Genomic DNA, 27,839 nt, shown 5'->3' with positions numbered 1-27,839 from the left:
TGGGATCTCAGTAGTGTGCACGAGTTGAGATCATTTGGTTGGCAGTTTAAACGGAGCAGGACTGGGACTTGAGGAATTCGTCCAGCTACTAAGGTGGCCTCTGACAGGAATGGCTAATGGTCTAATTTATGGTGTTGACTAGCCCACCTGCCTGTTCCTTCCTAAAGGATTGATATAGATGTGGGACATAGCCGCAGGAGTCAATAGGATGTGACACTTCTCAAGGTCAAATTGGTGGTACCATCTTAGGCCATTGAGTTTTAACCCAGATCTCCCACATTGCTGAGGATACAGGCCTAGGGTCAAAGACCTAGAAGATGGAATTCAAGGAGCTAGAAAAAGCACCTGTGCTCAGGCAGCAGGCTGCGATTCAGGGCGAGATGGCAAACCTCACAGGGAAAGTGGTCCTAACCCACTTACTCATTGACTCATTGAACATTTACTGAACACCTAATGCAGTGCAGACACTGTACTTGGTTAGCTACTGCAGGTAAAGATGGTTAAAATATTATTCCTGCCTGCAAGGAACTTGCATCTTAAAGAAATGCAGACCCATTGATAGATCATTACAAACAATGTGATAAGGACAATCATAGAACTACTCCATTGTTAGAGATCTTATAGGAGCATCAAAGAGAGCCCCTTAATCTTACCTGGAGAGATAGGTAGAGGCCAGGGGGTTCCCAAGAAGTGGAGACCAGGCAAACACAGTAGAGAATGGAGCCAGGCAAACAAGACAGCTCCATGTCCCACCAGTTCTGTGTTGGAACTTACCGAATGCTGTCAGCTCTCATTGGAATTGGTTCGGGATTGGGCAAGATATACCTACAGGCTCACACAAGATGCAAAAGCAGGGCCGAGATATCATTGCTCTCATATAACATTTCTGGCTATTTCGGTGTGTCTCTGGGAGTGTTGCATAGTGGCAGGAGTGCAAGGTTGGCATTAGGAAGTTTGGACTCTGATTCACAGTGAGACCTGACCCTGGGTGACTTTGGGCAGAGGAAAACCTCTCTAACTCATTTTTCTCCACAGAGTTGTTCTGAGGAAGGATTGAATGAGATGGGAGAAAAATCTTATTTAAACAATAGTCCATTCATAAAATAAATATATGCATAAGTTGGAAGGGTCATAGTTTCATTAACTTCTGTAAAGATCTCATCCATTTTATTTTTAATAGCAGCATACCCAGTCTGCTAGGTTTAGCTGTTGTAATTTATCTTATTAGAGTCATCTTTGTTTTCTGTCTATAACCCCTCCCAGCACTTCACTCCAGACATTCTTGGCAAGCACATGCCACACTCTCCAAGCTCTAGGTAGGAACTGGGCCAAGAAGTCACTTGTCACCAGCAGATGGTCCTCCTGTTCCAGAAGAAAATGTTTCACTTTGGTCAATATTAAAGTGGCCCAAACCCAAACCTAACTCCAACCTCTCAGTTCACTCTGTATTAATTCTTAGTAACACTGTCTTATTTTGAGTCACTGCAAATGTTAAAAAGGGAGGGGAGACGCTAGAGACACAAATTGGTGCTGGTGACTTGTGCCGTTCCAACTGCACGCGGAGCTACTTCAGGGCCCTGATGTCCTATAGCTCGCTGAGTGATCTGGGATATGCCAGCAGTGTAAACCATGTTCACAAATTATTTTGTATTTACTGAAGGCTTAATTGGAGTCACAGAGTATATAGATTTTTAAAATATTGAACTGTATTTTCCCCTCAGAATAAATACTTGAGATGTGGTGTATATATAAAAATTTATCTAATACAGTGATGATTTTAGAATAGTGAAAACTGCTATAAAATAGGAAAAGGGTGATATACTGAGAAAATTAATTAGGACAAGGATCAGTAGACTATACCCCAGAACCTGTATTTTAAATAAAGTTTTATTGGAACACAGCCACACCTGTTCATCTATGCAGAGTCTATAGCTGCTTAGGCACCACAGTGGCAAGTGAAGTGGTTAAGTATTTGCAGCAGAGATTGTGTGGCCCACAAAGCATAAAATATTTACTATCCAGCCCTTAATGGAAAATATTTACTATCCAACCCCTGAATTAAGGAAAGAGATGGTACAAAATTGCCTTTAAAAATTTTTAGGAATTTTGGAATAAAATTTCTGTTTGTTGTCATTTTGATTAATATTTTACCATATAAATTGTTCTTCTTTTCCATTTACAATCCATTCACATTACAACATTCTTGGAGTGATATCATAGCTGAAAGTGTATCCAATAGGCTGAACCATGTAAGATTGCTGTTTCTATAGGTAAAAGTGATCAGATATGAGTAATTTCATTGGTATTAAAGATTTTTTAATAATAGTGTATTCTAACTAAATATATTGGTACTTTTAACATTCTTGGTGGGATTTTACTTGGCCCCTTTCAACTTTTGATGATCACATCAAGTAACACAAGTATATAATACTGTTTTGTCAACATCTTAAGCATATGAGTTTTTCTTTCTATAAAAAAATAGTTTATGCTCTTCAAGACTTGGTTCATATTGAATTTGTAGGGTAAATTTCTGGGACTTATGCTTTGCTGGAGGGACATATGTACATTTGTATTTGTACCTAGGATTACCTGATGGGCAGCTGTGATAATTCAACTTTCCAGGTTTGTATGCCCTGTACCCTCCAGGGCCAGTTTCTCTTTGCTGTCACATTCCCTAGAATAGCTTTGGCAAAGGGTCCCTTCCTAGCAAAAAGAAGGTTCATTGTTCTTTTCTCAGCTACAAGTGTAGCACTGATCCCATTCAATGTCAAAGCAAGAAGCTCTTTAAACAGATTAGGAGCCACAGAAATCCTACGTTATTATATTAAACGGTAATCCTTTAATCACAGTGTTTTTGCCTGTAAGCTGAAAAGCCAAATTTCAGACATTGCTTCCAAGAGGATTGAGAAAAATATTTCTCTGTGTGTGTGTATTTGTGTATGTGTGCATTTTGATTATTTGAATTGGAAATGTTTCAGAATCTTTCTCCTGACTTGGGAAACAATATTCAGTGTTAGGTACACCTTTTTTTTGTGTAAGTCAGAATCAAAGCATTCTTTTCTAATGTGAAGCTTTCTTGAAGCCAATGTGACGGGCACAGTTGGCTTGAGTGAGACATGATCACCTGCGCAGGTGTAAAATATGAATGAGGTGTGACAGCCGTGCCTTTCACCTACAGGAGCTCCAGGTGCACTGCGCAGAGGGGCAGGCCCTGTTGAATTCCGTGCTGCGCACCAGAGAGGAAGTAATACCATCGGGCATCCCCCAGACAGAAGACCGGGCATTAGAATCTCTCCGGCAGGACTGGCAGGCTTACCAGCAGAGGCTGTCCGAGACCCGAACTCAGTTCAATAATGTAGTCAACAAATTGAGACTGACAGAACAAAAGTTTCAGCAAGTAGATGAGTGGCTAAAAACAATGGAGGAGAAAGTGCGTCTCAGAACTGGACGTCAGTCTAACCGGGCAGCCAAGGAGATACAGTTACATCAGATGAAGGTACAACTAATGTAAATTCTTCATTTTCATCAAAGTAGCTGTTGCCTTGCATAGTTTGTTTCCTTCAAATATTTAGTAACTTTTGGTCCAAGGTTTAGATTTTGCAAAATCTCTTTCTACTTGCAAAAAAATTTTATTTAAATTACAACATTACAACAGAGCATTCTTCTACTAGTAATTATTTATTAGAATCCTAACGTAATCTATTTTAAAAAAATACAGTTTAATGAAATATTTTATATTTTCTTCCCAAGCTTTATTACCTTCCTTGGTAAAGATACATGAATGCTAGTGTTGCAATATTTTAAGTTTATGGTTCTGATTTGCAGTTGCTCTAATGTACTGTTGATACATCGACATAATACTTGAAAATTAATTTTATTCTAATTTTTATGCAGATTCAGTGCACATGATCAAAATAATGTTTAGGCCTTTGGAATTCCTTTTCCTTGTTCATCTATTTTAAAATTTATCTAAATAAAATAAAAGATAAAAATATATATAATATAGACAGAAAAGCACTCAAACTCAAGTGTAGAGTTTTTATCATGTTATAGGAATTACATTTTCATGAAGGTTTTATGTGACATATTTTAAAAATTATATCACAGAATAAACATTCTAAACATACATTGAAATTGTTTTCTAGTAAGAAGATATATATATATGTATATGTATATATTTGTCTTACTCAAGAATTCCTAAGGTTCAGCCTTTCCCTCCAATACTGTGTCATTTCAGAAGTGGCATGAAGAAGTCACTGCATACAGAGATGAAGTTGAGGAAGTAGGGGCCAGAGCACAGGAGATCCTGGACGAGAGCCACGTGAGCAGCCGATTGGGCTGCCAGGCCACCCAGCTGACATCCAGATACCAAGCCCTCCTCCTCCAAGTGCTGGTGAGCAGGCCACCCCTGCTCCTCGTAGGCCAGCGGGCGTTACAAGCCAGATGTTCTTCCTTTCGCTAACTTCCAGTGAAGATCCAGGTTCATCAAAAAAGGCACTGGCACAGGTCTTTAATTCACTGTTCAATTTTGTTTTTTTCTTTCAAAGGAGCAAATAAAATTCCTGGAGGAAGAGATCCAGAGTTTGGAGGAATCAGAGTTGTCTTTAAGTTCCTATGTGGATTGGTACAGCTCTACTCATAAAAACTTCAAGAATGTGGCTGCCAAAATTGATAAAGTAGATAAAGCAGTGATGGGGAAAAAAATGAAGACATTGGAGGTAGGCATGCAAATATCTCATTTGTCTTCCAACCCCTCTTCTTTCACGAGCTGTTCCCGTCTCCCGCATAGAATTGGGAGCACGTGTTCATCCCTGCCCAGTATGACTGGGGATCCTTGGCTTATCATTTCACTCTAAGTTCCAAGTTATAACCTCTTTAAGTCAAAGACTGGCTTTCATTTGTTTGTGTTGTGATGTCATCTCAATGCCTCACACATGACTGCTCACTAAATTCTTAACTAAATTCCAGTTTGACACTAAATATTAAAAGAAAAAAATTATCTCAAATGCATGGCACTCAAATCTATAGAAGCACTGCTAAGGATGAGAGAAACATCAGGTTCTTCCTTAAGTCTCTGATTTGGAAATGATATGCTGATCAAGACTTTAAAAGACCTGTACTGAAGTAAAGAGGATTCCTGATTGCTGGCGGGCCAAATCTGGTTATAAACTTCAAAAACATATTTTAAGGGGAAATCAGTGGACCCAAGAATGGGACTTGAAAGGCTTTTCTTTAAAAGGAAAGAAATAATGCCAAATTATTTGCTTTTATTTGTTTGTTTATTCATTTGTTTGTATTTGCTTCCCACTCTTTCTCAGGGTTTGCTAAAAGACATGGAGAAAGGCCAAAGTTTGCTGAAATCAGCCCGAGAGAAAGGAGAGAGGGCTCTTAAATACTTGGAAGATGGTGAGGCAGAGATGCTAAGAAAAGAGATCCATGACCACGTGGAGCAGTTGAAGGAGCTGACCAGCACTGTTCGGAAGGAGCACATGACTCTGGAAAAAGGCCTTCATTTAACGAAGGAATTTTCAGATAAATACAAAGCACTAACTCAGTGGATAGCAGAATACCGAGAAATCCTACGTATTCCTGAAGAACCCAAAATGGAATTATATGAGAAAAAGGCTCAATTATCTAAATACAAGGTAGTGTGTTGTTACTAACTGACAGATGCATGAGGAGGTCATGTAGGACTAGATGGGAGGGATGTGATTTCTGGTGTGTGTCACCCCAGGTGGGTGCTGGGAAAGGTCCTTAGCATGCCTATTCTACTGGTGGGGAGTGGTATAGATTTATTTGGCTAGATGCACTGCATCAGACTTTTTTTTCCCATTCAGGAATCGTATTTGCCTATTATTCAAAGGTTGTATCAGTAGATGGAGATCTGTTCTGACAGTGTGATCCAGGTATATGGAACCTCCAGGAAAACCTTTTTGACATCAGGATCTCATGCCTACAGATTTTATCTGCTTCATGTAGAGTCTTTCCTTCATCTTTCGGTACAGAAGGCCTATACACTGACCTATGATAAATTCAAAATGAGACATCCTATTTCTAGGAAAATAAATTCTAATTAACCAACTATAGTTACACATTTTAGAAATTAATTTTTGAAAGAATAAATAGTAATGTGGATATTGCTATATATGCTATAGATATAAATATTTCACCTGCTCAAATTTGTAAAGCAGTTATTGACACTTGTACATGGAATAGTCTGTTTTCTAAATTTGACCCAAGTTATTATAATCTTTAAGAATTATGTGTGATGGCTTGCCGCAAAGATTTTCCTTCCCTTTCAGAAGCTTTTTCCTCCTCCAGCCAATATGTCTATTCCTGTCCTTGCTTTTTCTGCCAAGCCTGATAGCGTGTCTTTTTGAAGGTGTCATATAAGAATCACAACTGCATCTTCTGTTTTTCTTCTCCCTGAGTTCTTGATACATTTAAATAGCGCTTTTAGGCCATCATGGCAACGTTGCAACTGGAATTTGCCTCTCAAACTCCACATCCAGCTCAAGCTGCAATTGACTTCATGACTCAAACTCAAAAGATAGCGCCTCACTCCCTTCATATAACATTAACATTTATTTCTCTGCCAAAAGGAAAGAGGTAGAAGCCAGAAATATGAATTTTGTTAAATTTAGTTGAATGTAATTCTTTTCCCTACTTCTCTCTGCACTTGTGAAGGGCTTTTTGACACCTTACTTTTACTCCATATTGAAAAACGGTATTAGTGATAAAAAGGCATTCTGTCTTTATTGTTTTATACTTATTGATGTATAAAGTATTTGTCAGATCTTTATTTGAAGTAGGTAAACATATATGCCACCATGTACGTATATATTCACCTTGATCACATAGATGAGCTGGCTCTTGTTTTTTTTCTTTGTAATTCAAGTCACTTCAGCAAACAGTGCTGTCCCATGAACCATCAGTAAAATCAGTGAGAGAGAAGGGTGAAGCCCTCCTGGAGCTGGTGCAGGATGTCACTTTAAAGGACAAAATAGATCAGCTTCATAGTGATTACCAGGATCTTTGCAGTGCAGGAAAGGTAAGGAGAGAGCAGAAATCCCATAAAAATGTGTGTATTTGCCACAAAGGGGGTCCTAACTCCTTTTTATCTGTCAGATCATTTTAAGGACTGGTATGGGTCAATATCTTTCCTTTTATTTCAGATGGGCGTTTTCAATGGTGTAACAACTCTGTGTGTGTGTGTGTGTGTGTGTGTTTTCTGTTCCTAGTAATTTTCTGATATGTGTAACTCTACCTACCCTATGAGTTGCCCTGGGCTTTTAAAAATATTAAAGTTTCGAGTAGATTTTTAGCTTGAAAGTCACTTCTAACATGCACCTGGCTTTACAGGAGCATGTTTGCAGTCTTGAGGCAAAAGTCAGAGACCATGAAGATTACAACAGTGAGCTCCAAGAAGTGGAAAAGTGGCTGCTGCAGATGTCAGGAAGGCTGGTGGCCCCCGATCTCATGGAGGCAAGCAGCCTGGAGACAATTACCCAGCAACTGGCCCACCACAAGGTATGCTGATCTCCGAGGAGCTGATGAATACAGGGTGCTTTAGCAGGCGTGCCTCGTGTGTGCATGTGAGTTTGCACAGGCATGCACCTCTCTGGGTCATAATGACTGTATCTAAAGAGTCAGGTCTGAGTCTCAAGAATGTCTGATAATTGAGAACAGTTCAATTTAATATTTGAGTGACTCAGCAACAGCTGAATCCTGGCATTCAACTTCTGAACACATTGTAGCATTTTCCCCAGCTAATAGCTTTTTATTGAAGAATATAATCTTAATGGAGTAATTTATGAAAGAGAAATTATCTTTATTTTTAAAAAGTACAGCCAAAGATAGGATTAAAAAAAATGGCAGTCAAGGAGTCTGGGTTCTAGGCAGAGTCTCTTCTTCCTAGTTGTGGGGACTTAGCCTCTCTGAGCCTCCTTTTTCTCTTCTGTTAAGGGGGGTAATGACACCAGCCCCATCACATAGCTGTTGTGGTCATCATAGGAAATGATGTAGGGGAAAGTATTTTGTAAACCAAAAAGTGCAGTACTGATATGCAGTGTTCTTATCTTTATTAATATGTATTTTTGGTAATTATATGTGCCAGATGACAGATGTCATATGGTCACAATTTTATGGAGCAGTTTTGGTGAGCTTAATGGGAAACTGATTTTTAGTCGTGACATGGTAAATATCTAGTAGTGTGTCTTAGGAAAACCAGTTAACCATCCTGGGCTTCAGGATTCCTATCTGTAGGAGAAAATTTTATTTATCAAATACATCAGAAAAGTAACTATATGATATAGTCTGTTTGGCACTGAGAAAATACCCTCAGTAACCTCATGATGTAGTGGTTCGATTCCAGCTCGAAGACAGCATGGCATATATGATAACTGTTAACCCAACACCATTGGAAAAAAAGTGGTGGACCCTGGGCTGCTGAAGGACCATACATTGATGTGTCCACCCAGGAAACTTTGTGTTGGAATGTGTCACTTGTCATTAGCATCATATAGCAGGAAATTACCATCTGATTTGGAAAAGTTGGTTCCTCCTCTCAAAGTGAGGTGTGAGAAAGCTCAGTAGAGAACACATGCAGGTATAGTGGTGTGTGTGAGCTGGGGTCAGGCAGAGATGGGCCCGAAGCGGGGAGTCTGCCGTTTGCTACTTGTGAAACCTTTGAACATGTTTTATAACCTCTCTCTGCTTCGATCTCCTCATCTGTAAATCAATCATAATAATACACATTTATCTGGGCTTATATATAGTCCCTGGACTATAGCAGGTGCTTAGTAAATGGTAAGTGGTAAAAGTTATTTTTATTTTTATCAATATAAATATTATTAGATGTAAATTAGATATTACATAATTTAATTAGATGTTAGATTATTACACAAATCAGACATCATATTATTACATAAATTAGACATTAGTAAATTAGATTCAATAGTAGTTAGACTATTGTAGGTATAAATTATACCAGAAGTACAATTTATAGAGCTGAAAATATATAAACATCCATTTTGCTGGTAATAATACCATGGAGCAGATCTCTAACTGAGATCGGTCATGAAACCTCTCCTCTTAAAGGCTACTTCATCATTCCCGTGGAACTTAATTCATTAAATTCATTAACTCTTCCCACTGGAGTATCCCTGAAAATATGCTTTTTTAAAGTTTGCTGATATGATAAACCAAGACATATTGCAAAACTCTTTAACATATTAAATAGTGAAATACTTGACTTTCTGTTTGATGAATAGATTATTTAAAGACTGAAAATGGAATAATGAGAACTCAGTATTTGTTTCATTGTTGTAGGCGATGATGGAAGAAATTGCTGGTTTTGAAGACCGTTTGAACAACCTTAAAATTAAAGGCGACAGTTTGATCAGCCAATGTGCGGACCACCTACAAGCGAAACTTAAACAAAATGTACATGCCCATCGGCAGGGCACAAAGGATAGCTATTCAGCCATCTGCAGTACAGCCCAGAGGGTGAGTACCACTGGAACATTCTAGAATAATGAAGAATTAAGGAGAAAGCCTGTGCAAGCTGGAGGCTTTTAAAAATAGTTCCTATGCTCCAGTCTTTGGGATGGTTTTGGTGTTTTTCCAGACAGAAAATAGGAGGATAGAGTTCACAGTCTCTGCGTGGACACAGAACTAACATATCATATATGTGATGGTTGTGGTGAAGTGGTGAATTTCAGACACGTGGTTTTACTCAATCCCTTCATTCCATGAATTGATTATGAAAAAAATTTTACATTTTGTTTGTTTTTATTTGCACACCATCAGTACTTTTTTTCTAATTTGCCATTTATTTTATAATACCAAATAAGTTTATTCTGTCAGTCTCACAATAATTATTTTCTTTTTAACTCTATGCAGCCCAGGTTCCACTCTAATTCAGTATTTTTTATGTATTCATATAGAAATTGAGAGAGGAAGTAAGCACCAATTTTGAGATATACTTCAGTGGATATCCTTCCAATACAGTGGAATCCTTAATGCTATAGGTATATCTAAGATAAATAAGAATCACCCTTTTAACAACAATTAAGTAAAATCAGTGGATTACTTTTTATTATTCTAGAATTCATAAATGACACAGAAAAGTCCATCTATTTTTGTTACTGGGCTATTAAGTAAGAACTGGAGAAATACAAATGACATGGGGAGAATTATCTGTGTTCATCATGATGGTAAAAAAAAATGCTGGGTGACATTAGTTGATCCCTAGACTTGGAAAATCCACTTTCAAAAAGTTAATAAAAAAGAGGGATAAAGGAATCTAACAAAAATTGCGGATGATGACAAAGGAGACAAGGGGCGAGATGAGACAAACAGCAGCATGGAGCTTTCTGGTGAGCTTGTTCGTTCACTTACTCCACAGAGATTTCTTAGCACTGTCTTTGTAGCAGGCTTTTTTCTGTGTATTAAGGATACAGCTTAATTTTAAAAAATTAGTCAATATTCGAAAGACCAACATATTTTAAAAATAAAATTCTAAAAAGCAAATGAAATTCCAAGAACAGAGTCAGAACCTTGTAATTAAAGTTTGCAAAAATGTTAAAGAAAGTAACATCTTTTTTCTTTTTAGTTCTGCTTAGAATAAAAATAAATAAGGAATAGTCCTAATATCAGATAAAATGATAAATTTAATAAATGACCTAGAAAAGCAGAATTCAATGATTTCTTCTGTTGTCTCAATAATGAAAGAAAAGCCAGTCTAACCTCATATTCTTTTTTTATTTTCCTTTCTTTCCTGTTTTTTTTTTTTTTTTGATGAATTGTTTGCTCAGAAAACATCTTATGTATATTTCACCTTGATTTCAAGGAAACACATAATAGTTTCTCAACATGTCTTTATGGACAAAATGGAAATTGTTTGGCTGGTTTGAGGATTAATTAATTGAATAGACACATTAGAAAATGTTTGGGTTATTCTAGATTATTGTTGTCCTGGAATGTAACTTCTAAGATGAAATGAGGGCATCAAACTCTCCCCTCTCCTGTGTTATAATTTAGTTCCAATTTACCCTACTCCTAAAGCAGAAATGTTTCAGTTAATTGGTTATCTTTTCATGAGCTGGTGTTTTATTTTTACTTTTAGTTTCTAGTTTAAATGAAAAGGGCAGTATTTATACCATGGGGGAAAGCTGCAAAAACTTTTGATTTATGTTTGACCCATTTACTTCAAAGATTTTATGTATTCTAACACACTTCTGCCATTACATTAACCCTGCCCACCTTCTCTTTCCAAAATCAGGATATTACCGTTATAATGTGTGCACTGGGAAGTTATAAACTGGGGCATGGCCCATGTGCTTTGCACCATTTTGGAACATATGCAAACTCCATAGATACTTGTCTGGTTTTGGGGAGCAGGATGCGGGCGGGGGACCCACTTAAAGTGGACTTATTTCATTTGCTTCCAGTGATCTTTACAGAGAGATAAAACAGCTCTCACAGCTGCAGCATATGCTTTTTCTGTCTCAGGTGTACCAGAGCTTGGAACATGAACTTCAGAAGCATGTTAGCCGGCAAGACACCCTGCAGCAGTGCCAGGCCTGGCTTTCTGCTGTCCAGCCCGATTTAAAGCCAAGCTCGCAACCCCCTCTCAGCAGGGCAGAAGCCGTTAAGCAGGTAGTTTGTGACTCCTGAAACTTTATGTTGCACTGTGATTCATTCATTCAATGGAAATGTGTTAAGTACCTGTTATGTGCCAAATTGTGCTGCCAGCTGGTGATAGAAAAGTATAAATCAGGTCTGAGCTTGATCCTAGTCAAGTTCACATTCTAACCAGGAAGACAGACAGAAAACTGAGGGGCAGTCTGGTAGAACAGAAAGAACATGGGCACTGTAGCCAAAAGATGGATTCTAGTACCTGCTTGACACGTGGGTAACTCACTGAATTTCTCTGAGCCTCAGTGCCCTAATACGTAAAGTGATTTTAAGTATGCTTGCTTCTAAAAGTTATGAAGAAATTCAAATGTTGTACCGCAATGCACATTACTTGTAAACGGAAAAGCAAAATTAGCCTCTCCCACATTTTTTGACACAAAACAAGGTGTTTACTGATATTCAATAATTATTGAATGAATGCTGAGTGAAATATTAATTGTTATCATGTGAAAGGAACTTATGGCATATTAATTTGATATCTACATGCTTAAAATGTTGCTGCTGAGACTTCATCAGAATATTTGAGGGATATTTTAAAATTTTTGATACTAAGCAACTTTTCTATGTAGTACCAAGAAAATGTTTTAAAGGAATTTAGTTGTAAAGGTTATTGCTGCCAGGTGTGAAGTACCAGTAAAAATTCAATTTTTTGACCTCAAACTGAGATTAAAGTAATATGCTAATTCATTTAGTCCACTTAGAGAATGTGTCCAGTTAATATGTCCCCCAAAGTATACTTTCTGGCTTAAATGATTTACATTAAGTCATAAAATGGTTCACAGAAGTGCACATACTGTATACCTTATAAAAAATAGAATCTGGACAAACCAAACATGGCTCTCCTTGGATCAAGAAATGAATTAAGGACTTCCCTGGTGGTCCAGTCGTTAAGAATCTGCCTTCCAATGCAGGAGACATGGGTTAGATCCCTGGTTAGGGAACCAGATCCCTCATGCTGAGACTAAGAGCCCGAACACTCCAATGAAGATCCTGAGTGCCGCAACGAAGACCCGGTATAGCCAAATAAATAAATAAATAAAAATATAAAACTTAAAAAAAGGACTTCCTTGGTGGTGCAGTGGTTAAGAATTTGCCTGCCAATGCAGGGGACACGGGTTCCATCCCTGGTCCGGGAACTAAGATCCCACATGCCTCGGGGCAACTCAGCCCATGTGCCACAACTAGAGAGAAGCCCGCACGCACAATGAAAGAGCCTGCATGCCGCAACTAAGACCCAATGCAGCCAAAAATAAAATAAATAAATAAATATTAGAAAAAAAAATAAAGAAATGAATTAAAGGTTGTCTGTATTCTGCTTTTTCATTAGACTGTGAGCTTTCTTGGGCCATTCATTGTCTTGTGGCTCTTTGTTTCCATCGTAGTTTATTCAGAACAGTCCAGACCGAAGCTTGATTTTTCTCTTTCGTTCCCAAAAAATGAAATATGAGGGGGGGGGGTGGGGTGGGGAATAACATTAATCCCATGACTTTTCGCTAGAACAGGAAGTTTGCTACATCTACCCCCATTAGCTGTGGTTGCAGGAGGCCACTGATCATTCTTGGAGCCCAGATTCAGTGACTGTATGGTTCATTGTTCTGCTTTCTGCCCCTCCCACACCATCTCTCAAGATGGGCTGCCCCCTCAGGAAGCAGCAGAGGCGGGAGTTAGAAGTATTGGAAACACCTGGACCTCAGCTGTTCTAAAGGGGAAGGAGGGGTTTTTTTTGTTTGTTTCTTTTTGTTTTTGTGATTGTTTTGGTTAGTTTTTTCCGTGGCAAGTACTGCTTTCATGTAGAACTGAGCAGGCCCTGGGTCATTAGCTAGCTTGGATGTGTCACTGGAGAGTTCCACTACTGACAGGGTGTCAGACTCCGGTCAGATTTCGATTGGTGACAGCTGAATTTGGTCATCGTCCCAGGATGCATTGTGTACCTACAAGGGCTCCCGCATGGTAAATGCTGAATATGTATGTAATGATAATACAGTCCCCACTACCGTGAATCAACGATAGACTGACTTGATTCCATTAAGAATGTCATTTCTTTTCATAAAGCAAGGCATGTGAATTTGGGGGAATGAGAAAAAGTACTATCAGATTTGCCCTTGAAGTTGATTTTTAGCAAAAATCTTCTGCAACTGTTTGGTCATTGACAACCGACAAGCTGCTCCTGATGCTTTTGGAATCACGCCAACTCTGTAAATCTTAAAATAAATCTTTTTTTAAAGTAAATATATTTATAAAATAAGAATTCTGATAGTCTCTTCTCATGTCCAAAACCTGTTTGAGACAGGTAACTTTCTCTAGGTCATGGGTACATGATGGGGTACTTTTGGCTTGTAGCTAATGGTACAAATTAGAAGTGAAATACCAGTCAGCTTGTGCACCGATTAACAATCTGGTACTGCTTTTGACGTAATGGGAAATTGATCTGTACTTATTACATCTGCTTGAGAGTGATGTGTCTAGGCAACCCACACAGCTCAGAGGAAATATACTGAGATAAGAATCAAAAAGTTAGGCTCCATTATTAATTATGATTTTGGAAGATCACCCACTGTTTCTGTAGATCAACTTTATTTCATACAACTTGCAGTCATTTATTTATCACAAAGACAAAAGTGAGAACCATTTCTCACCACCTCTACCATCCATCACCTTCTGTCAGGCCATCATCACTTCTCATCTGACTCCTGCAATAGCCTAGCAACAGTTGGTCACCTGCTTCCACGGCTCCTGTCACTCCTCTAGATTGTTCTCTACATTACAGTAAACATGATTCTTTTAAAGCCCGTGTCAGATCATGTTTCTCCCAATATCTTCCAGCTGCACTTAGAATAAATTTCAAATTTCTTACCACAGCCAACGAATAAGCTGGTTGTATAATTTGTTTTCTAAAAATGAATATGTGCTAATAAGGAGGCCACTTTTTATAATTGCAGTTGGGACTAGACCAGTGGTCTCAGCCAGAAAGGAGAGGTGATTTTCTTCCCCAGGCGAAATCTGACAGTATCTGAAGACATCTTTGGTTGTCACAACTAGGGCTAGTGGGGGTGGCACTGGTATCAGCCAGAGATGCTGCTGAACATCTCACAATGCACAGGACAGCCCACAGCAAAGAATTATTTGTCTGCAAATGTCAATAGTGCTGGGCTTCCTAGGTGGCACAGTGGTTGAGAATCCACCTGCCAGTGCAGGGGACATGGGTTCGATCCCTGCTCCAGGAAGATCCCACATGCCGTGGAGCAACTAAGCCCGTGCGCCACAACTATTGAGCCCATGTGCTGCAACTACTGAAGCCCACGTGCCTAGAGCCTGAGCTCTGCAACAAGAGAAGCCACGGCAATGAGGAGCCCGCGCACCACAACGAAGAGTAGCCCCCACTCACCGCAACTAAAAAAAACAAAAGGAAGCCCACGCACAGCAAAAAGACCCAACACAGCCAATAAAATAAATAAAATAAATAAATAAATTTATATAAAAAAAATGTCAGTAGTGCTGCAGTTGAGAAGACATAGAGATATAAACCCTGCAAACTGGAATGTATGGTCCGTGTCCCCATAAGGTCCTCAGTGGGTTGACCCCTGCCCATCTCTTTGATCTCTGCTCCTGCCTGAGTCCCTCTGTTTCAGCCTGGGGCTTTGCATTTGCTGTTCCCCACCACCATCACCATCTGGAATGTTCTTACCCCATGGCATGACTTGCTTCCTCCACAAACTCAAGTCTATTTCTCAGAGAGGTCTTGGAGGTACATTCATCCCCAAGTAACGGTGTTTCTGTATTCTACTTCCCTACGCTTACCTTGTTCCGTGGTGTTTATCACTACCAAACATCGCGTTGCATATTTGTTTGTGATTGTATATTATCTGTCTCTTTCATAAGAACGTAAGCTCCTTGGGAGCAATGGTTTTGTTTTGGGGACTGCTTTGTGCTCAGCATCTAAAACAGAGCCTGCAGGGACTCTGAGTATCTTCAAAGAAACACATTACTCTGTGTTTCTGTGTATAAATTAAGGATTCACCTGGAGACACCTTTCTCGGGCTTATGGAAAGGGAAGACACTATATGAACTTTCTACAGAGAAGAGCCCAGCCACCTGCATTTTTATGAAACTCCAATGAAGCCTATAAACACACAATGACCTTTTCCTTTATGTCTCCCAGAATAGGCAAAAACATGTTAAGAAGCAGGCCAGAGTGATTTTTTCTCTGATTCTTTCTCTGAAATAGAAAACAAGCTAGAGCTAGAATATGAACAGAGAATCTGGAAAAATTGTGGAAGTTCCTTGGGTGAGCCCCTTTCCCAAACCATGCAGGGTAATTAGAGTAAGAAACAGCTGGTGGACAAATGGTTCCTTGCCAGTGTGTTTTGAAAACTTTCTTTTGAGTAACTAATATATGTCATTTACAGCCATGGTGAAAATACTGAGCATAGCAAGATTATTTTTGAAATGTCAGCAAAATACCGCAAATATTTGCTATTTAAATATAGCACGCATCTCTTTCACTCTGACAAGTTTTTTTGTGTTTTCAGGTCAAACACTTCAGAGCTTTGCAGGAACAGGCAAGGACCTACTTAGATCTCCTTTGCTCCATGTGTGACTTGTCAAACTCTTCAGTGAAAACCGCAGCAAAAGACATTCAACAAACAGAACAGATGGTAAAAAGTTTTAAAATGACATTGGATCTTTCTGTTTGGTTACATTCTCTCACTTGAATGTTAGATGTGAAAAAAAAAATTCTCCTTGGATTATTCTGGCTATAATGCTCCTACAAGCATCATAATAAATATGTATTGACTTTCAGCTAAGTCGCAGAAAAGTGGGTGCACTCTGATACTGATGCCACTGAATTGGAACTTAAATATTTAGTCCCATTGAACTGCTAAACATTTGTATCTCTTTCCTCTTCTGTTTTCTCAATTACCATCCTCTTTTCCTCTTTTTCTATTTTCTTTCATTTTTTTGTTCTTTTCTCCTTTTCCATCGTTTTCTTTAGGTCATACTTAGTATGAAAGGGCCTCCTGACCCTTGCTTTCTATTAGGGTGGCAGACATCTTCCGTGACCCTTCTAATGCATTGGTGGTGGCTGAGAGTGGTGTTGAGAAGGATTCTGAAGCTGTATCTGGGCTCTTTGGACAGTGTTGTGAGGAGTTATCAGTACCCGCCTGCAGCAGACAGATGGCACTACAGAGGCCATGTGTTTGCTGCTGCTGCTGCGTTAAACTCTGGAACACAACATGTTCGGATTAAGAAAAAAAAAGTTGGTTTTGGTGTTTAATTGATTAAATATTCCATAATAGTAAAATGATCTAAAGGAAAAAATAATGAAGAAATTAAGATAATTAAATAATTATAATATAGATATTAAAATAATGTTTCTTACTTTTATATTTTATTACATTATCAGAGCAAGCCTGTATTTAAATCCTTAAGAAAGATGACATAGCTCCTATATTCTTTTCACAGAAATTATTTATTGAGATAAGTTATATGATTTCAAAAACAAGTGAAGCAGATCAAAACATACATCCAAAACATTAACAACTCAGTTGTTCTATAAGAAGTATCAGCAAATGTGCAGTAGAGAACAATATGTCTTCTAGTTAACCCCGAGACCAAATTGATGTCAGTCAAACAGATGTGTCTACTGAAATGGCCGAGTGAAAACCCATTAGGGCAGCTTATGACCTAATAAACTGTTAAAACTTCTAGAGCTTCACAGTACTGATTGAAGTCATATGGCATGAGTCTTAGACATTTGAAGTATTTAGAAGACCTAAATATAAACTCTGTTTATCTTGGAGCAAGTAAAGAATTCTTTTCGGATTTATCACTTTGTGTGTGTGCATGTTTGTGTGTGTGTGTGTACTTGTGTGTTGGCCTGTGTACATGGACAGGCCGATTCACTGAACATAAATGTTTCTGTCCATTGCTGCTAACTTTGGCCTCTGTGTTTTCTCCAGATTGAACAAAGGCTTGCCCAAGCACAGAACTTAACTCAGGGCTGGGAGGAGATCAAGCACATGAAGGCCGAGCTTTGGATTTACCTCCAGGATGCCGATCAGCAGCTGCAGAATATGAAGAGGAGGCACTCGGAACTGGAGCTAAATATTGCACAGAACATGGTGTCTCAAGTAAAGGTAGGAATTAACATGCCTCCAGGGAAGCTGGAGGAGACCGGGATGAGTGTGTGTCGGTCAATCCTTACACCTAGTTATTTAAGGAATAAGATAGAAACAGAACAACTTTCATTTGGTGCCAGAAAAGTACAGATCAGAAAGTAAACATTCAGATATTTTCTTGGAGCTCCAGTTGAACACTTGTGTTGAAGGACATTCACTCTGTAGCTTATTTCCGAATAAGGAGCTGTGGTTTAGCTGGCAGAACCAGAAGACTCTGCCACTAAACAAACACAAAGCCTTATTATTCATTAGCTTTTCATCACAATATAGCTAAAGCTGTAGGATTGTATCCATTTATTAAATATATATTTAATAGATTAACATACAACTAATTTAATAGATTAACATACAACTAATTTAAAATGTAATAAAATATTTATATAATTTAAAATATAATAGAAAATTATTATGAATATATTAACTTGATTGGAAGTTGTACCAGATTTTTAACAAACTTAGTGTTTATTTTTCTCCATGATAATCAGTCATTTATATTTTCTACTGGGATATTGTGTGCACATTCAGAAAGAAGAACAGAAAAAACATAAATTTTTTCTCAAAAGCATGAACTTTAAAAACTTTTAGAAAACTAAGGATCTGCTTTAATAAAATATTAACTTTTTTCCTTAGTGGCTATAATATTGTTTCACATTTATCAGTTTTTCTTTATACTTTTCAAAGTAACAGAAGATAATACCACAGTTACCCTGTGATTCTTATACACTTGGAAATTTGTGTTCATAAGGAAGTACTTGTATGATGACTTTAGATTTTCTCTTTGTCCCTCAACTATACATTCTTCAGTTACTTAAAGTGTTCAGAGGTATTGTATCTATGCCTCAATCTGTATTTATTTTTTGCGGGGGAGGGGGTTAATTCAACATTATTTATTTCATTGCTATTTTCCTTAGGATTTTGTTAAGAAACTACAGTGCAAACAGGCATCAGTGGCCACTATTACAGAGAAGGTGGATGACTTAACTCAGAAACAGGAGTCTCCTGAGCACAAGGAAATAAGTCATTTAAATGACCAGTGGCTGGATCTGTGCCTTCAATCCAACAATCTGTGCTTGCAAAGGGAAGACGATCTCCAGAGAACACGAGATTACCATGACCTTATGAATGTCGTCGAAGTGCTCTTAGAAAAATTTACTACAGAATGGGATAACTTAGCCAGGTAATAGCAGTTCTCCAATGGGTCACCAAATGCTAAGCCACAAATTTCTTAACTTCTATAAAAGTCAAAAACGTCTTACCTTCATTTTCTATCATTCTAAATATTGGTAAGACATTATTAAGAACCTGGTGAGGGGGCTTCCTAGGTGGCGCAGTAGTTAAGAATCTGCCTGCCAATGCAGAGGTCACGGGTTCGATCCCAGCTCTAGGAAGATCCCACATGCTGCGGAGCAATTAAGCCTGTGTGCCAAAAAAATAAAAAATAAAAAAATAAATTAAAAAAAAAAAGAACCTGGTGAGAGGAAGTGAGAGAGTAACACTGACATATATCCACTACCAAATGTAAAATAGTTAGCTAGTGGGAAGCTGCTGCATAACACAGGGAGATCAGCTCCACGATTAGTAATGAGTTAGTAATGACTTAGAGGGGTGGGATGGGGGGCGGATGGGAGGGAGCCTCAAGAGGGAGGAGATATGGGGATATATGTATACATACAGCTGATTCACTTTGTTGTACAGCAGAAACTGGCACAACAGTGTAAAGCAATGATACTCCAATAAAGATCTGGGAAAAAAAAAAAAGAACTCTTTCACAACCCCCCCCCCCCCCCCGCCAAAAAAATAAGCTGGTGTCATTGTATGGATACAGAATCATGATTTTCCTCCCTCAATATTAATTTAACCAGTGGGTAAAAGGAAAACGTTTGAAAACAGCACCATTTCTACCTGTGACCTCAAGGAATATTTCAAAGCTGTTGCACTGTGACTTCAAAGAATATCCCAAGAATATTTCTAGTTTTAATTACCAGTTATAGAGCTATCATCTGTGAATTCAGGAAATGAATCCTTCTTGAATCTATACTTCCATGCGTTTTTTATCAGTTTTGTAAAGTAACACATTCTATATAATTCAGTCCAGTTTTGTCTTGTGGTATTCTAGAACTTAGTGAACAATCTAAATTGAATTAATGTGTGTCTTGTTTGATTTTATAGCATTTGAACCCCTCAACTTTTTCTTTGAAAAGGATTCTCTCTCCCCCACATACACTGTCATCATACAGAAATCTTTGTACTTCTGATCACTATAATTGTTAAAATCTGTACTTATTCTATCCAGATTTATTAATTTGTAGCAGTTAAAACTGAAAACATTATTCTAGATCTAGTTAAATTGTAAGGTTTTTTGTTTTGAGGGTTTTCTTTTTTGGAGGAGATACACTACTTTCTGATTTGTTTACTTTTTTGATGCTCAGCATTTTACTAGTCTTCAGGATAAATCCAGTATCAGCAAAAACCCACATTTCAAACTGACAGTAGGCACCTCCGTCTGGTTAACCCACAAATACCTCAGACCTAATATGTCCCAGTCAGAACTCATCATATAGCTTCCCAACACTCTTCCTCATAGTTCCGAACTAATTGTTTTCTAAGTGAAAAAGACTCTGATTCAATTTTTCTTATGTGTTTTGTAGTCAAAGGGATGAGAATTCTTTTGATTTCACACTTATTTTTAAAGATTTCTGATGATAAACAAAACATATCTAAGTTCCACACATGAGCAGCTGTTAGAGCGATAGTATACACATGGTATACTATCTAGCACGGGATTCTTTACTGGAGCTTCTTCTCATAGGAAAGTACATAAATCACAGATCACTTAATTTCTCCAAGCACCATTTTCAAAAATGCAGTAGATTAGTGTTTCTCAATGTTTAGTGTTTCCACAAGTAATCAAGAGATCCTGTTAATATGCACATCCTGCTCATATTATGCACATAAATAAATACTCATAATATGCAAATCCTTCTTCCTCTAGCTCCTCTGGCTGAGGGCTAGAGGAAGAAGCTGAAAGTACAAGTCAGATGTATTGAGAGGGCAGCCTTCGTTAGAAAAAAAGCAGAGAAAATGTATCTAGACAATCTATCTTGGTTCAGTGTCTGCTATGGAAATATGTCTTATGTTCTATAATTGTTATAGAATCTCTGTCAATAAACCATGAATTGAGCCACTCGAAGCTAAGAACTCCCACTTTAAGAAGATGGTGCAGGGTAATTTAACATGATATGAACAAACATAGGAATGGACTAAAGTTAACTTGCTTTTATGTCTTTTAATATATACATATAGATCTGATGCAGAGAGTACCGCCGTCCACCTGGAAGCTTTGAAAAAGTTGGCACTGGCATTGCAGGAGAGAAAGGCTATTGAAGATCTGAAAGAGCAAAAGCAGAAAATGATAGAACATCTGAATTTAGATGACAAAGAATTAGTCAAAGAACAGACGAGTCACCTTGAACAACGCTGGTTTCAACTAGAGGACCTTGTTAAAAGCAAAATCCAAGTGTCCGTCACCAACCTGGAGGAGTTAAACGTGGTCCGATCCAGATTTCAGGAGCTGATGGAGTGGGCAGAAGAGCAACAACCCAGCATCGCTGAGGCCCTTAAGCAGAGCCCCCCGCCTGACATGCCTCAGAACCTTCTCATGGATCACCTGGCCATTTGCAGCGAACTGGAGGCCAAACAGATGCTCCTGAAATCACTCATGAAGGACGCTGACAGGGTGATGGCTGATCTTGGCCTCAATGAGAGGCAGATAATCCAGAAGGCACTCTCTGATGCCCAGAGGCACGTGAATAGTCTCAGCGACTTAGTGGGCCAGAGACGAAAGTACTTAAACAAGGCTTTGTCCGAGAAAACCCAGTTTCTCATGGCGGTGTTCCAGGCGACCAGCCAAATTCAGCAACATGAGCGCAAGATAATGTTCCGTGAACATATCTGCCTGTTACCGGATGACGTGAGCAAACAAGTGAAAACGTGTAAGAGCGCACAAGCCAGTCTCAAGACTTATCAAAATGAAGTCACTGGACTTTGGGCCCAGGGTCGCGAATTAATGAAAGGAGTCACAGAGCAGGAAAAGAGCGAGGTGCTGGGGAAGCTTCAGGAACTGCAGAGTGTCTACGACACCGTTTTACAAAAGTGCAGCCATCGGCTGCAAGAACTAGAGAAAACTTTGGTTTCTAGGAAGCATTTTAAGGAAGATTTTGATAAAGCTTGTCACTGGCTAAAGCAAGCAGATATTGTTACCTTTCCTGAAATCAACCTGATGAATGAGAGTGCCGAGCTGCATACACAACTGGCCAAGTACCAACACATTCTTGAACAATCTCCAGAATACGAAAATCTCCTGCTCACACTACAGAGGACTGGGCAGGCCATACTGCCCACGCTGAATGAGGTTGATCATTCCTACCTCGACGAAAAGCTAAACGTGCTGCCCTTGCAGTTTAATGTAATTGTCGACTTGGCTAAAGACAAGTTCTATAAAGTTCAAGAAGCAATTCTGGCTCGGAAAGAATACGCTTCCTTGATCGAGTTGATGACCCAGTCTCTGAGTGAACTTGAAGACCAGTTCTCCAAGATGAACCAAGTCCCCAGCGACCTGAGTGTCGAAGAGGCTCTGTCTCTTCTGGATGATTGTCAAGCTCTTGGAGGAGAGGTGGCAGCCCTCGCACAAGCAGTGGATGAACTGAACCAGAAGAAAGAAAGTTTTCGCAGCACAGGGCAGCCATGGCAACCAGATAAGATGCTGCACCTCGTTACCCTGTACCACAAGCTGAAGCGACAAATAGAACAAAGGGTGAGCTTGTTGGAAGACACCACCAGTGCTTATCAAGAGCACGAAAAGATGTGCCACCAGCTAGAGAAACAACTAGAGGCTGTGAGAACAGAGCAGTCCAAGGTGAATGAGGAGACGCTACCTGCAGAGGAGAAGCTCAAAGTGTATCACTCCCTGGCGGGAAGCCTCCAGGATTCAGGAATTCTCCTAAAACGAGTGACCGTGCATCTTGAGGATCTGGTTCCTCATCTCCATCCCTCGGCTTGTGAGAAAGCCAAGCATCAGATCCAGGCCTGGCAAGAGGAGTTAAAACTGCTGACTTCTGCCATTGGCGCCACGGTGACAGAGTGTGAGAGCCGCATGGTGCAGAGCAGAGACTTCCAGACGGAGCTGAGCCGCTCCCTGGACTGGCTGCGTAGCGTGGAGACGGCGCTGAGTGGGCCGCTGTGCCTGGACATGAACCTGCGGGACATTCAGGAGGAGATCAGAAAGGTCCAAATCCATCAGGAAGAGGTGCAGTCCAGCCTGAGGATAATGAATGCGCTGAGTAACAAGGAGAAGGAGAAATTCACGAAAGCCAAGGAGCTGATCTCTCCTGACCTACAGCACACGCTGGCCGAGCTCTCTGAGCTGGACGGAGCCCTGCAGGAAGCTCTCTGCACCAGACAGGTCGGTACCACAGGGCTTCTTTCTTTTTTCCTCTTTGCTCTTTGTAAATAGGCGTGAGAAATTTCTTTGGTTTTGATTTTTTGGTTAGAATTGCTTCCTTAAATATTTCTTTTTTGGCTATTACAAGGAATCATCTTCAATCGTGACTTAAAAGGATGCTTTTATTATTTATGCTCATAGTGTTCATTTCATGTGATTTTCATAACGACTTTAGTCTTAATACAGGAACATCTCAGTTATCTGTCTCCTTTAGGGAGAAAATAAATGATAGTAGTAATATAGCTAATACCATACGTGAGTAATTAATAACAAAATTCATTCATTAGCAATGAATAAGTAGTGATGCTTTTTTAAAAACAATGTGAAATCTGGCATGTCTGAGCTTAGCACTGGATGAAGAGTCTCCAAATGAGAGAAGCAGGTGGATGATGCAGGCCTGACCCAGTGCTGAGCTGGGCTTTCCTGTGGGTCTCCATTCAGTTGCTCCATCACTCCACCCCTCAGTGAGGAGTGCTTCATCTTCTCTGGCTTCCCTGAAGCACAACAGGGGCAAGACTAGGATATTCATCATGACTTGACTTGAAAGTGACAAAGAAATGAGAGCATGCCCAGAACTTCCCAGTTTAGCCTCCTAATTGCAGCTTGTTCTGGGGCTCCGTACGTTCAAAAATAAGAGAGATATAATAGTGCCCAGAGGTGTTACTTTAATCTCTTGGTTCCTTTTTTTCCACATCTGTCCCTCTGATTCTGTGGGATTTCCACCAGCCATTTAAGTTAAAGACAGCCTTCCTTAGGATAATATAGTCAACTAAAGCTTTGGAGTAAAGCACACCTGCATTTTAATCTCAGTTATTTGATTTTGGGCAAATTACTTGCATCCTTTAAGTCTCAGTTTTCTCTGTGGAAGAGGAATAACAATATCTCTCTCTTCAGATTTATACTCTTAGTGCAGCGTCTGATGTAGAGGTAGCCCCCGATAAATCTTAGTTGTCATTTAACCTTATTTTTCACGTAGATTAAAGTAACACTAAATAACACATTTTTTAAAAAAACGTTTAGCATTTGGTTAAAATCTTTGTAAACTGCATCATGCAAAATTCTGACTTCTTAGAGTCTCTGTAGTATATTTTTACCTTTCCATGTTGATTCAAGGCCATTGTAAAATTTTTTTCAGAAAACTGTGTCCCTATAGCCGTAGAGACAGAGATGGAGTATTTAACCTAGGGTGAAGAATCAGAACAGGAGTTACTTGGAATTTTCATTCTTGAAAAATATCTGTCTTGTAAGCTTGCTTCTGTTAATCTGGTGATTTTTGAACCCACATCTTGAATCTGCTGAGATGTCCCTACTTCCGCCACCTTGTGGTTGGTAGTCTTATTGATTATCTTGGCCCAAACAACAGAAGGTTGCGGCTCTGTTGGCATTTCTAACCTCCACCACTGATTCTTTGCCATCCTCATTCTTTCCTCATTAAGTGCTAATCTTACATGTATTTTCTCTACCACTTCTCTGCGTCTTTGCTTGACAGTAATGGCTTGTCTTGTCCAGCCACTGCCAGCCAGAGTGTTTCCTTTCCTTCTGGATTTGAATGGACTTCATTGCACAGGGGTCAGCTTTCCAATCTTAAACTTTCCTATCTTAGTCTCTATTCAAGACATAGGCTGCTGTTGCACTACCAGAAATCACTATTTAGTCCAGTAAATGCTAGTTTGGAAGGTTGTTGCTATTATACTTTCTTTTTTTCCCCTCCCGCTTTATTGAGGGGTAATTGACAAATAAAATGGTAATATATTTAAAGTGCACAGTGTGATGGTTTGATATATGTATACATTATGAAAGAATTCCTTCCTTCAAGTTAATTAACAAATTAACACAGCCATCATCTCACATTTTTTTTTTTTGGTGAGAACATTTAATTTCTACTTGTTGAGCAGATTTCAATTATACAATACACTGTTATCAAGCACAGTCTCTATATGACACATTTGATCCTCAGAACCTTATTCAACTTAAAACTAAAAGTTTGCATCATTTTACAAACCTATTTTGTTCACCCCCCAGCCCCTGGCAACCACTTTTCTAGTCTAAGTTTCTATGATTTCAACTTTTTCTTCCTTCCTTTCTTTCTTTTTTTTCTTTCTTTCCCTCTTTCTTTCTTTCTTTCTTTGTCTTCCTTTTTTTTTTTCAGACTCTGTATATAAGTAAGACCATGTGATATTTGCCTTTCTCTGTCTGGCTTATTTCACTTAGCCTATTACCCTCCAGGTTCATCCCTGTTTTTGGAAATGACAGGATTTCCTTCTTTTTTAAAGCTAATAATATTCCAATGTGTGTATTTTTTTTATTATTCATTCCTCTGTGGAGGGACACTTAGGTTGTTTCCATACCTTGGCTATTGTGAATAACACTGCTATAAGTATGAGAGAACAGATATCTCTTTGAGATAACAATTTTGTTTTCTTTGGATACATTCCCAGAAGTGAGATTACTGAATTCTATGGCAGTTAATTTCTTGAGGAACTGCTATACTGTTTTCCATAGTGGTTATGCCAGTTTACATTCCCACAGGTGTTATTGTACTCCTACCTAACTGAGGCATCATTTCACTTTGGTGAATATTCATTCTGCCACATACTACTAAGCATTATATTTTTTCTTTAGAGAGAGGACATTTCAGAACCATCACAAATTTCTATTCCATTTATGTCCTTGTTTATTTAACTGCAATAATACAATTATAGCAAGAAGAGCCAAAGGGAAAGTAAAGGATAATAATGTATTATGCCAAAAAAATTTTACAGCTTATCAATTCATTTATACACAGATATCCATGTGACTGAAGACTAGAAAAGAAATGGAAAGTGTGAACTCTTTTTGGCAAACACATTGCAAATGAGAGTTGATTATGTTTGCAATTGCTGTTTTTCAGGCTACCTTGACCCAAATATATAGTCAATGTCAAAGGTACTATCAAGTGTTTCAAGCAGCTAATGACTGGCTTGAGGATGCTCACGAGATGTTACAGCTGACAGGCAATGGCTTAGATGTGGAGAGTGCAGAGGAAAGTCTCAAAAGCCACAAGGAATTTTTTAGTACAGAAGATCAGTTCCACAGCAATCTGGAGGAGCTCCAAGGCCTGGTAGCCAACCTGGACCCACTCATCAAGCCAACCGGAAAAGAGGACCTAGCACAGAAAATGGGCTCCCTGGAAGAGAGGAGCCAGGGGACAATACAGGATTCACACACCCAGTTAGATCTCTTGCAGAGGTATGGGAGCTGTTTTGTTCTTTATATTCTAATGAAATGGATTTCCACGTGGAAAATAGGAATATATTAATGATGTACATTACCGTTTATTCTTTTTTCTTAAGTATCACTGGACATATTGACATCAGAGTTCTGCATAGAGATGTGTGATTTTAAGTTGTTTATTGACTTCTGTTGGATTTTTTCAAGATGTGCAGCTCAATGGCAGGATTACCAGAAAGCAAGGGAAGAGGTTATCGAACTGATGAATGATGCAGAAAAGAAATTGTCTGAGTTTTCTTTATTGAAGACTTCTTCCAGTCATGAAGCGGAAGAAAAATTGTCAGAACACAAGGTTAGTTTTGTTGTTGTTTTTAATATTCTTTCAGTGTAACCACAATGGTCTTTGCAACATGATAGTTCCAGAAACAAATCAATAAATCTTCATTTCCACCTGGGCTTCTTAAACACAAAAAGGATGTGTTTAACCACATTTCATGGCAGTGTGAACTTTAAATTCTGTCACCTTTTTAGAATCCCCATTGAAAATGCATAGCTAGGTTTCAAAAGACACATTCAGAGCAATTTGCTTCTGATAAGATGTAATACAATAGATTTCAATAAATAGTTTCTGGTGTAACATAGATTAATTCCATTAAAGTTCAGAAATTAATAACTGAGTCTCACTCATATATCAGAGCAATATAAGGTAGAATGTGACATACTTAAATATCAAATTCTGTTCACTTATATTTCTGTTAGTTTTTAAAAATGGGAGAATGTCATCTCAAGTAGCACATAAATGTTTGTTTGTAATAAATAAATATTCACCTTACCTCTTTAAAAAACCCAAGCCTAACTCAATTACAAATTAAATGTAAAAGTAAGAGCTACCAGAGGTATATAAAGATATGTAGGAACATTTCCTTTTGCAGGCAATTTTGGGCTTTACCAAAATCCACAGAGCTTTTGAAAAAACCATCTCTCCCCTTAACCTCTCTTCTTCTCCCCACACTCCAGACTTTAGTGTCAGTAGTTAACTCTTTTCACGAAAAAATCGTGGCCTTAGATGGTAAAGCTTCAGAACTGGAAAGAACCGGAAATGACGCCAGCAAAGCAACCATAAGCAGGTCGATGACGGCTGTCTGGCAGCGCTGGGCGCGGCTCCGCGCTGTGGCCCAGGATCAGGAGAAGATACTGGAAGATGCAGTGGAGGAGTGGAAGAGCTTTAATAATAAGGTAATCTCCATTAT

General features: G+C 38.8%; 1 protein-coding gene across 1 annotated transcript in view; it reads left to right on the top strand.

The window, feature by feature from the left end:
- SYNE1 (spectrin repeat containing nuclear envelope protein 1) overlaps nucleotides 1-27,839 on the top strand; it is a 341,186-nt gene that overhangs the window by 134,476 nt on the left and 178,871 nt on the right. Inside the window, exons 63-77 of the mRNA XM_057737764.1 lie at nucleotides 3,179-3,496; nucleotides 4,238-4,393; nucleotides 4,548-4,718; nucleotides 5,319-5,645; nucleotides 6,899-7,051; nucleotides 7,363-7,530; nucleotides 9,331-9,507; nucleotides 11,515-11,661; nucleotides 16,230-16,355; nucleotides 17,661-17,837; nucleotides 18,791-19,056; nucleotides 21,183-23,340; nucleotides 26,270-26,607; nucleotides 26,797-26,941; nucleotides 27,607-27,825. Coding sequence (XP_057593747.1) covers nucleotides 3,179-3,496; nucleotides 4,238-4,393; nucleotides 4,548-4,718; nucleotides 5,319-5,645; nucleotides 6,899-7,051; nucleotides 7,363-7,530; nucleotides 9,331-9,507; nucleotides 11,515-11,661; nucleotides 16,230-16,355; nucleotides 17,661-17,837; nucleotides 18,791-19,056; nucleotides 21,183-23,340; nucleotides 26,270-26,607; nucleotides 26,797-26,941; nucleotides 27,607-27,825 — 5,046 coding nt within the window. The remainder of the gene's footprint in view (nucleotides 1-3,178; nucleotides 3,497-4,237; nucleotides 4,394-4,547; nucleotides 4,719-5,318; nucleotides 5,646-6,898; nucleotides 7,052-7,362; nucleotides 7,531-9,330; nucleotides 9,508-11,514; nucleotides 11,662-16,229; nucleotides 16,356-17,660; nucleotides 17,838-18,790; nucleotides 19,057-21,182; nucleotides 23,341-26,269; nucleotides 26,608-26,796; nucleotides 26,942-27,606; nucleotides 27,826-27,839) is intronic.

The sequence above is a fragment of the Hippopotamus amphibius genome, chromosome 6 (assembly GCF_030028045.1).
Source record: "Hippopotamus amphibius kiboko isolate mHipAmp2 chromosome 6, mHipAmp2.hap2, whole genome shotgun sequence".
In the NCBI taxonomy this organism is placed as follows: Eukaryota; Metazoa; Chordata; class Mammalia; order Artiodactyla; family Hippopotamidae; genus Hippopotamus; species Hippopotamus amphibius.
This window is presented reverse-complemented; position numbering and strand designations above follow the sequence as displayed.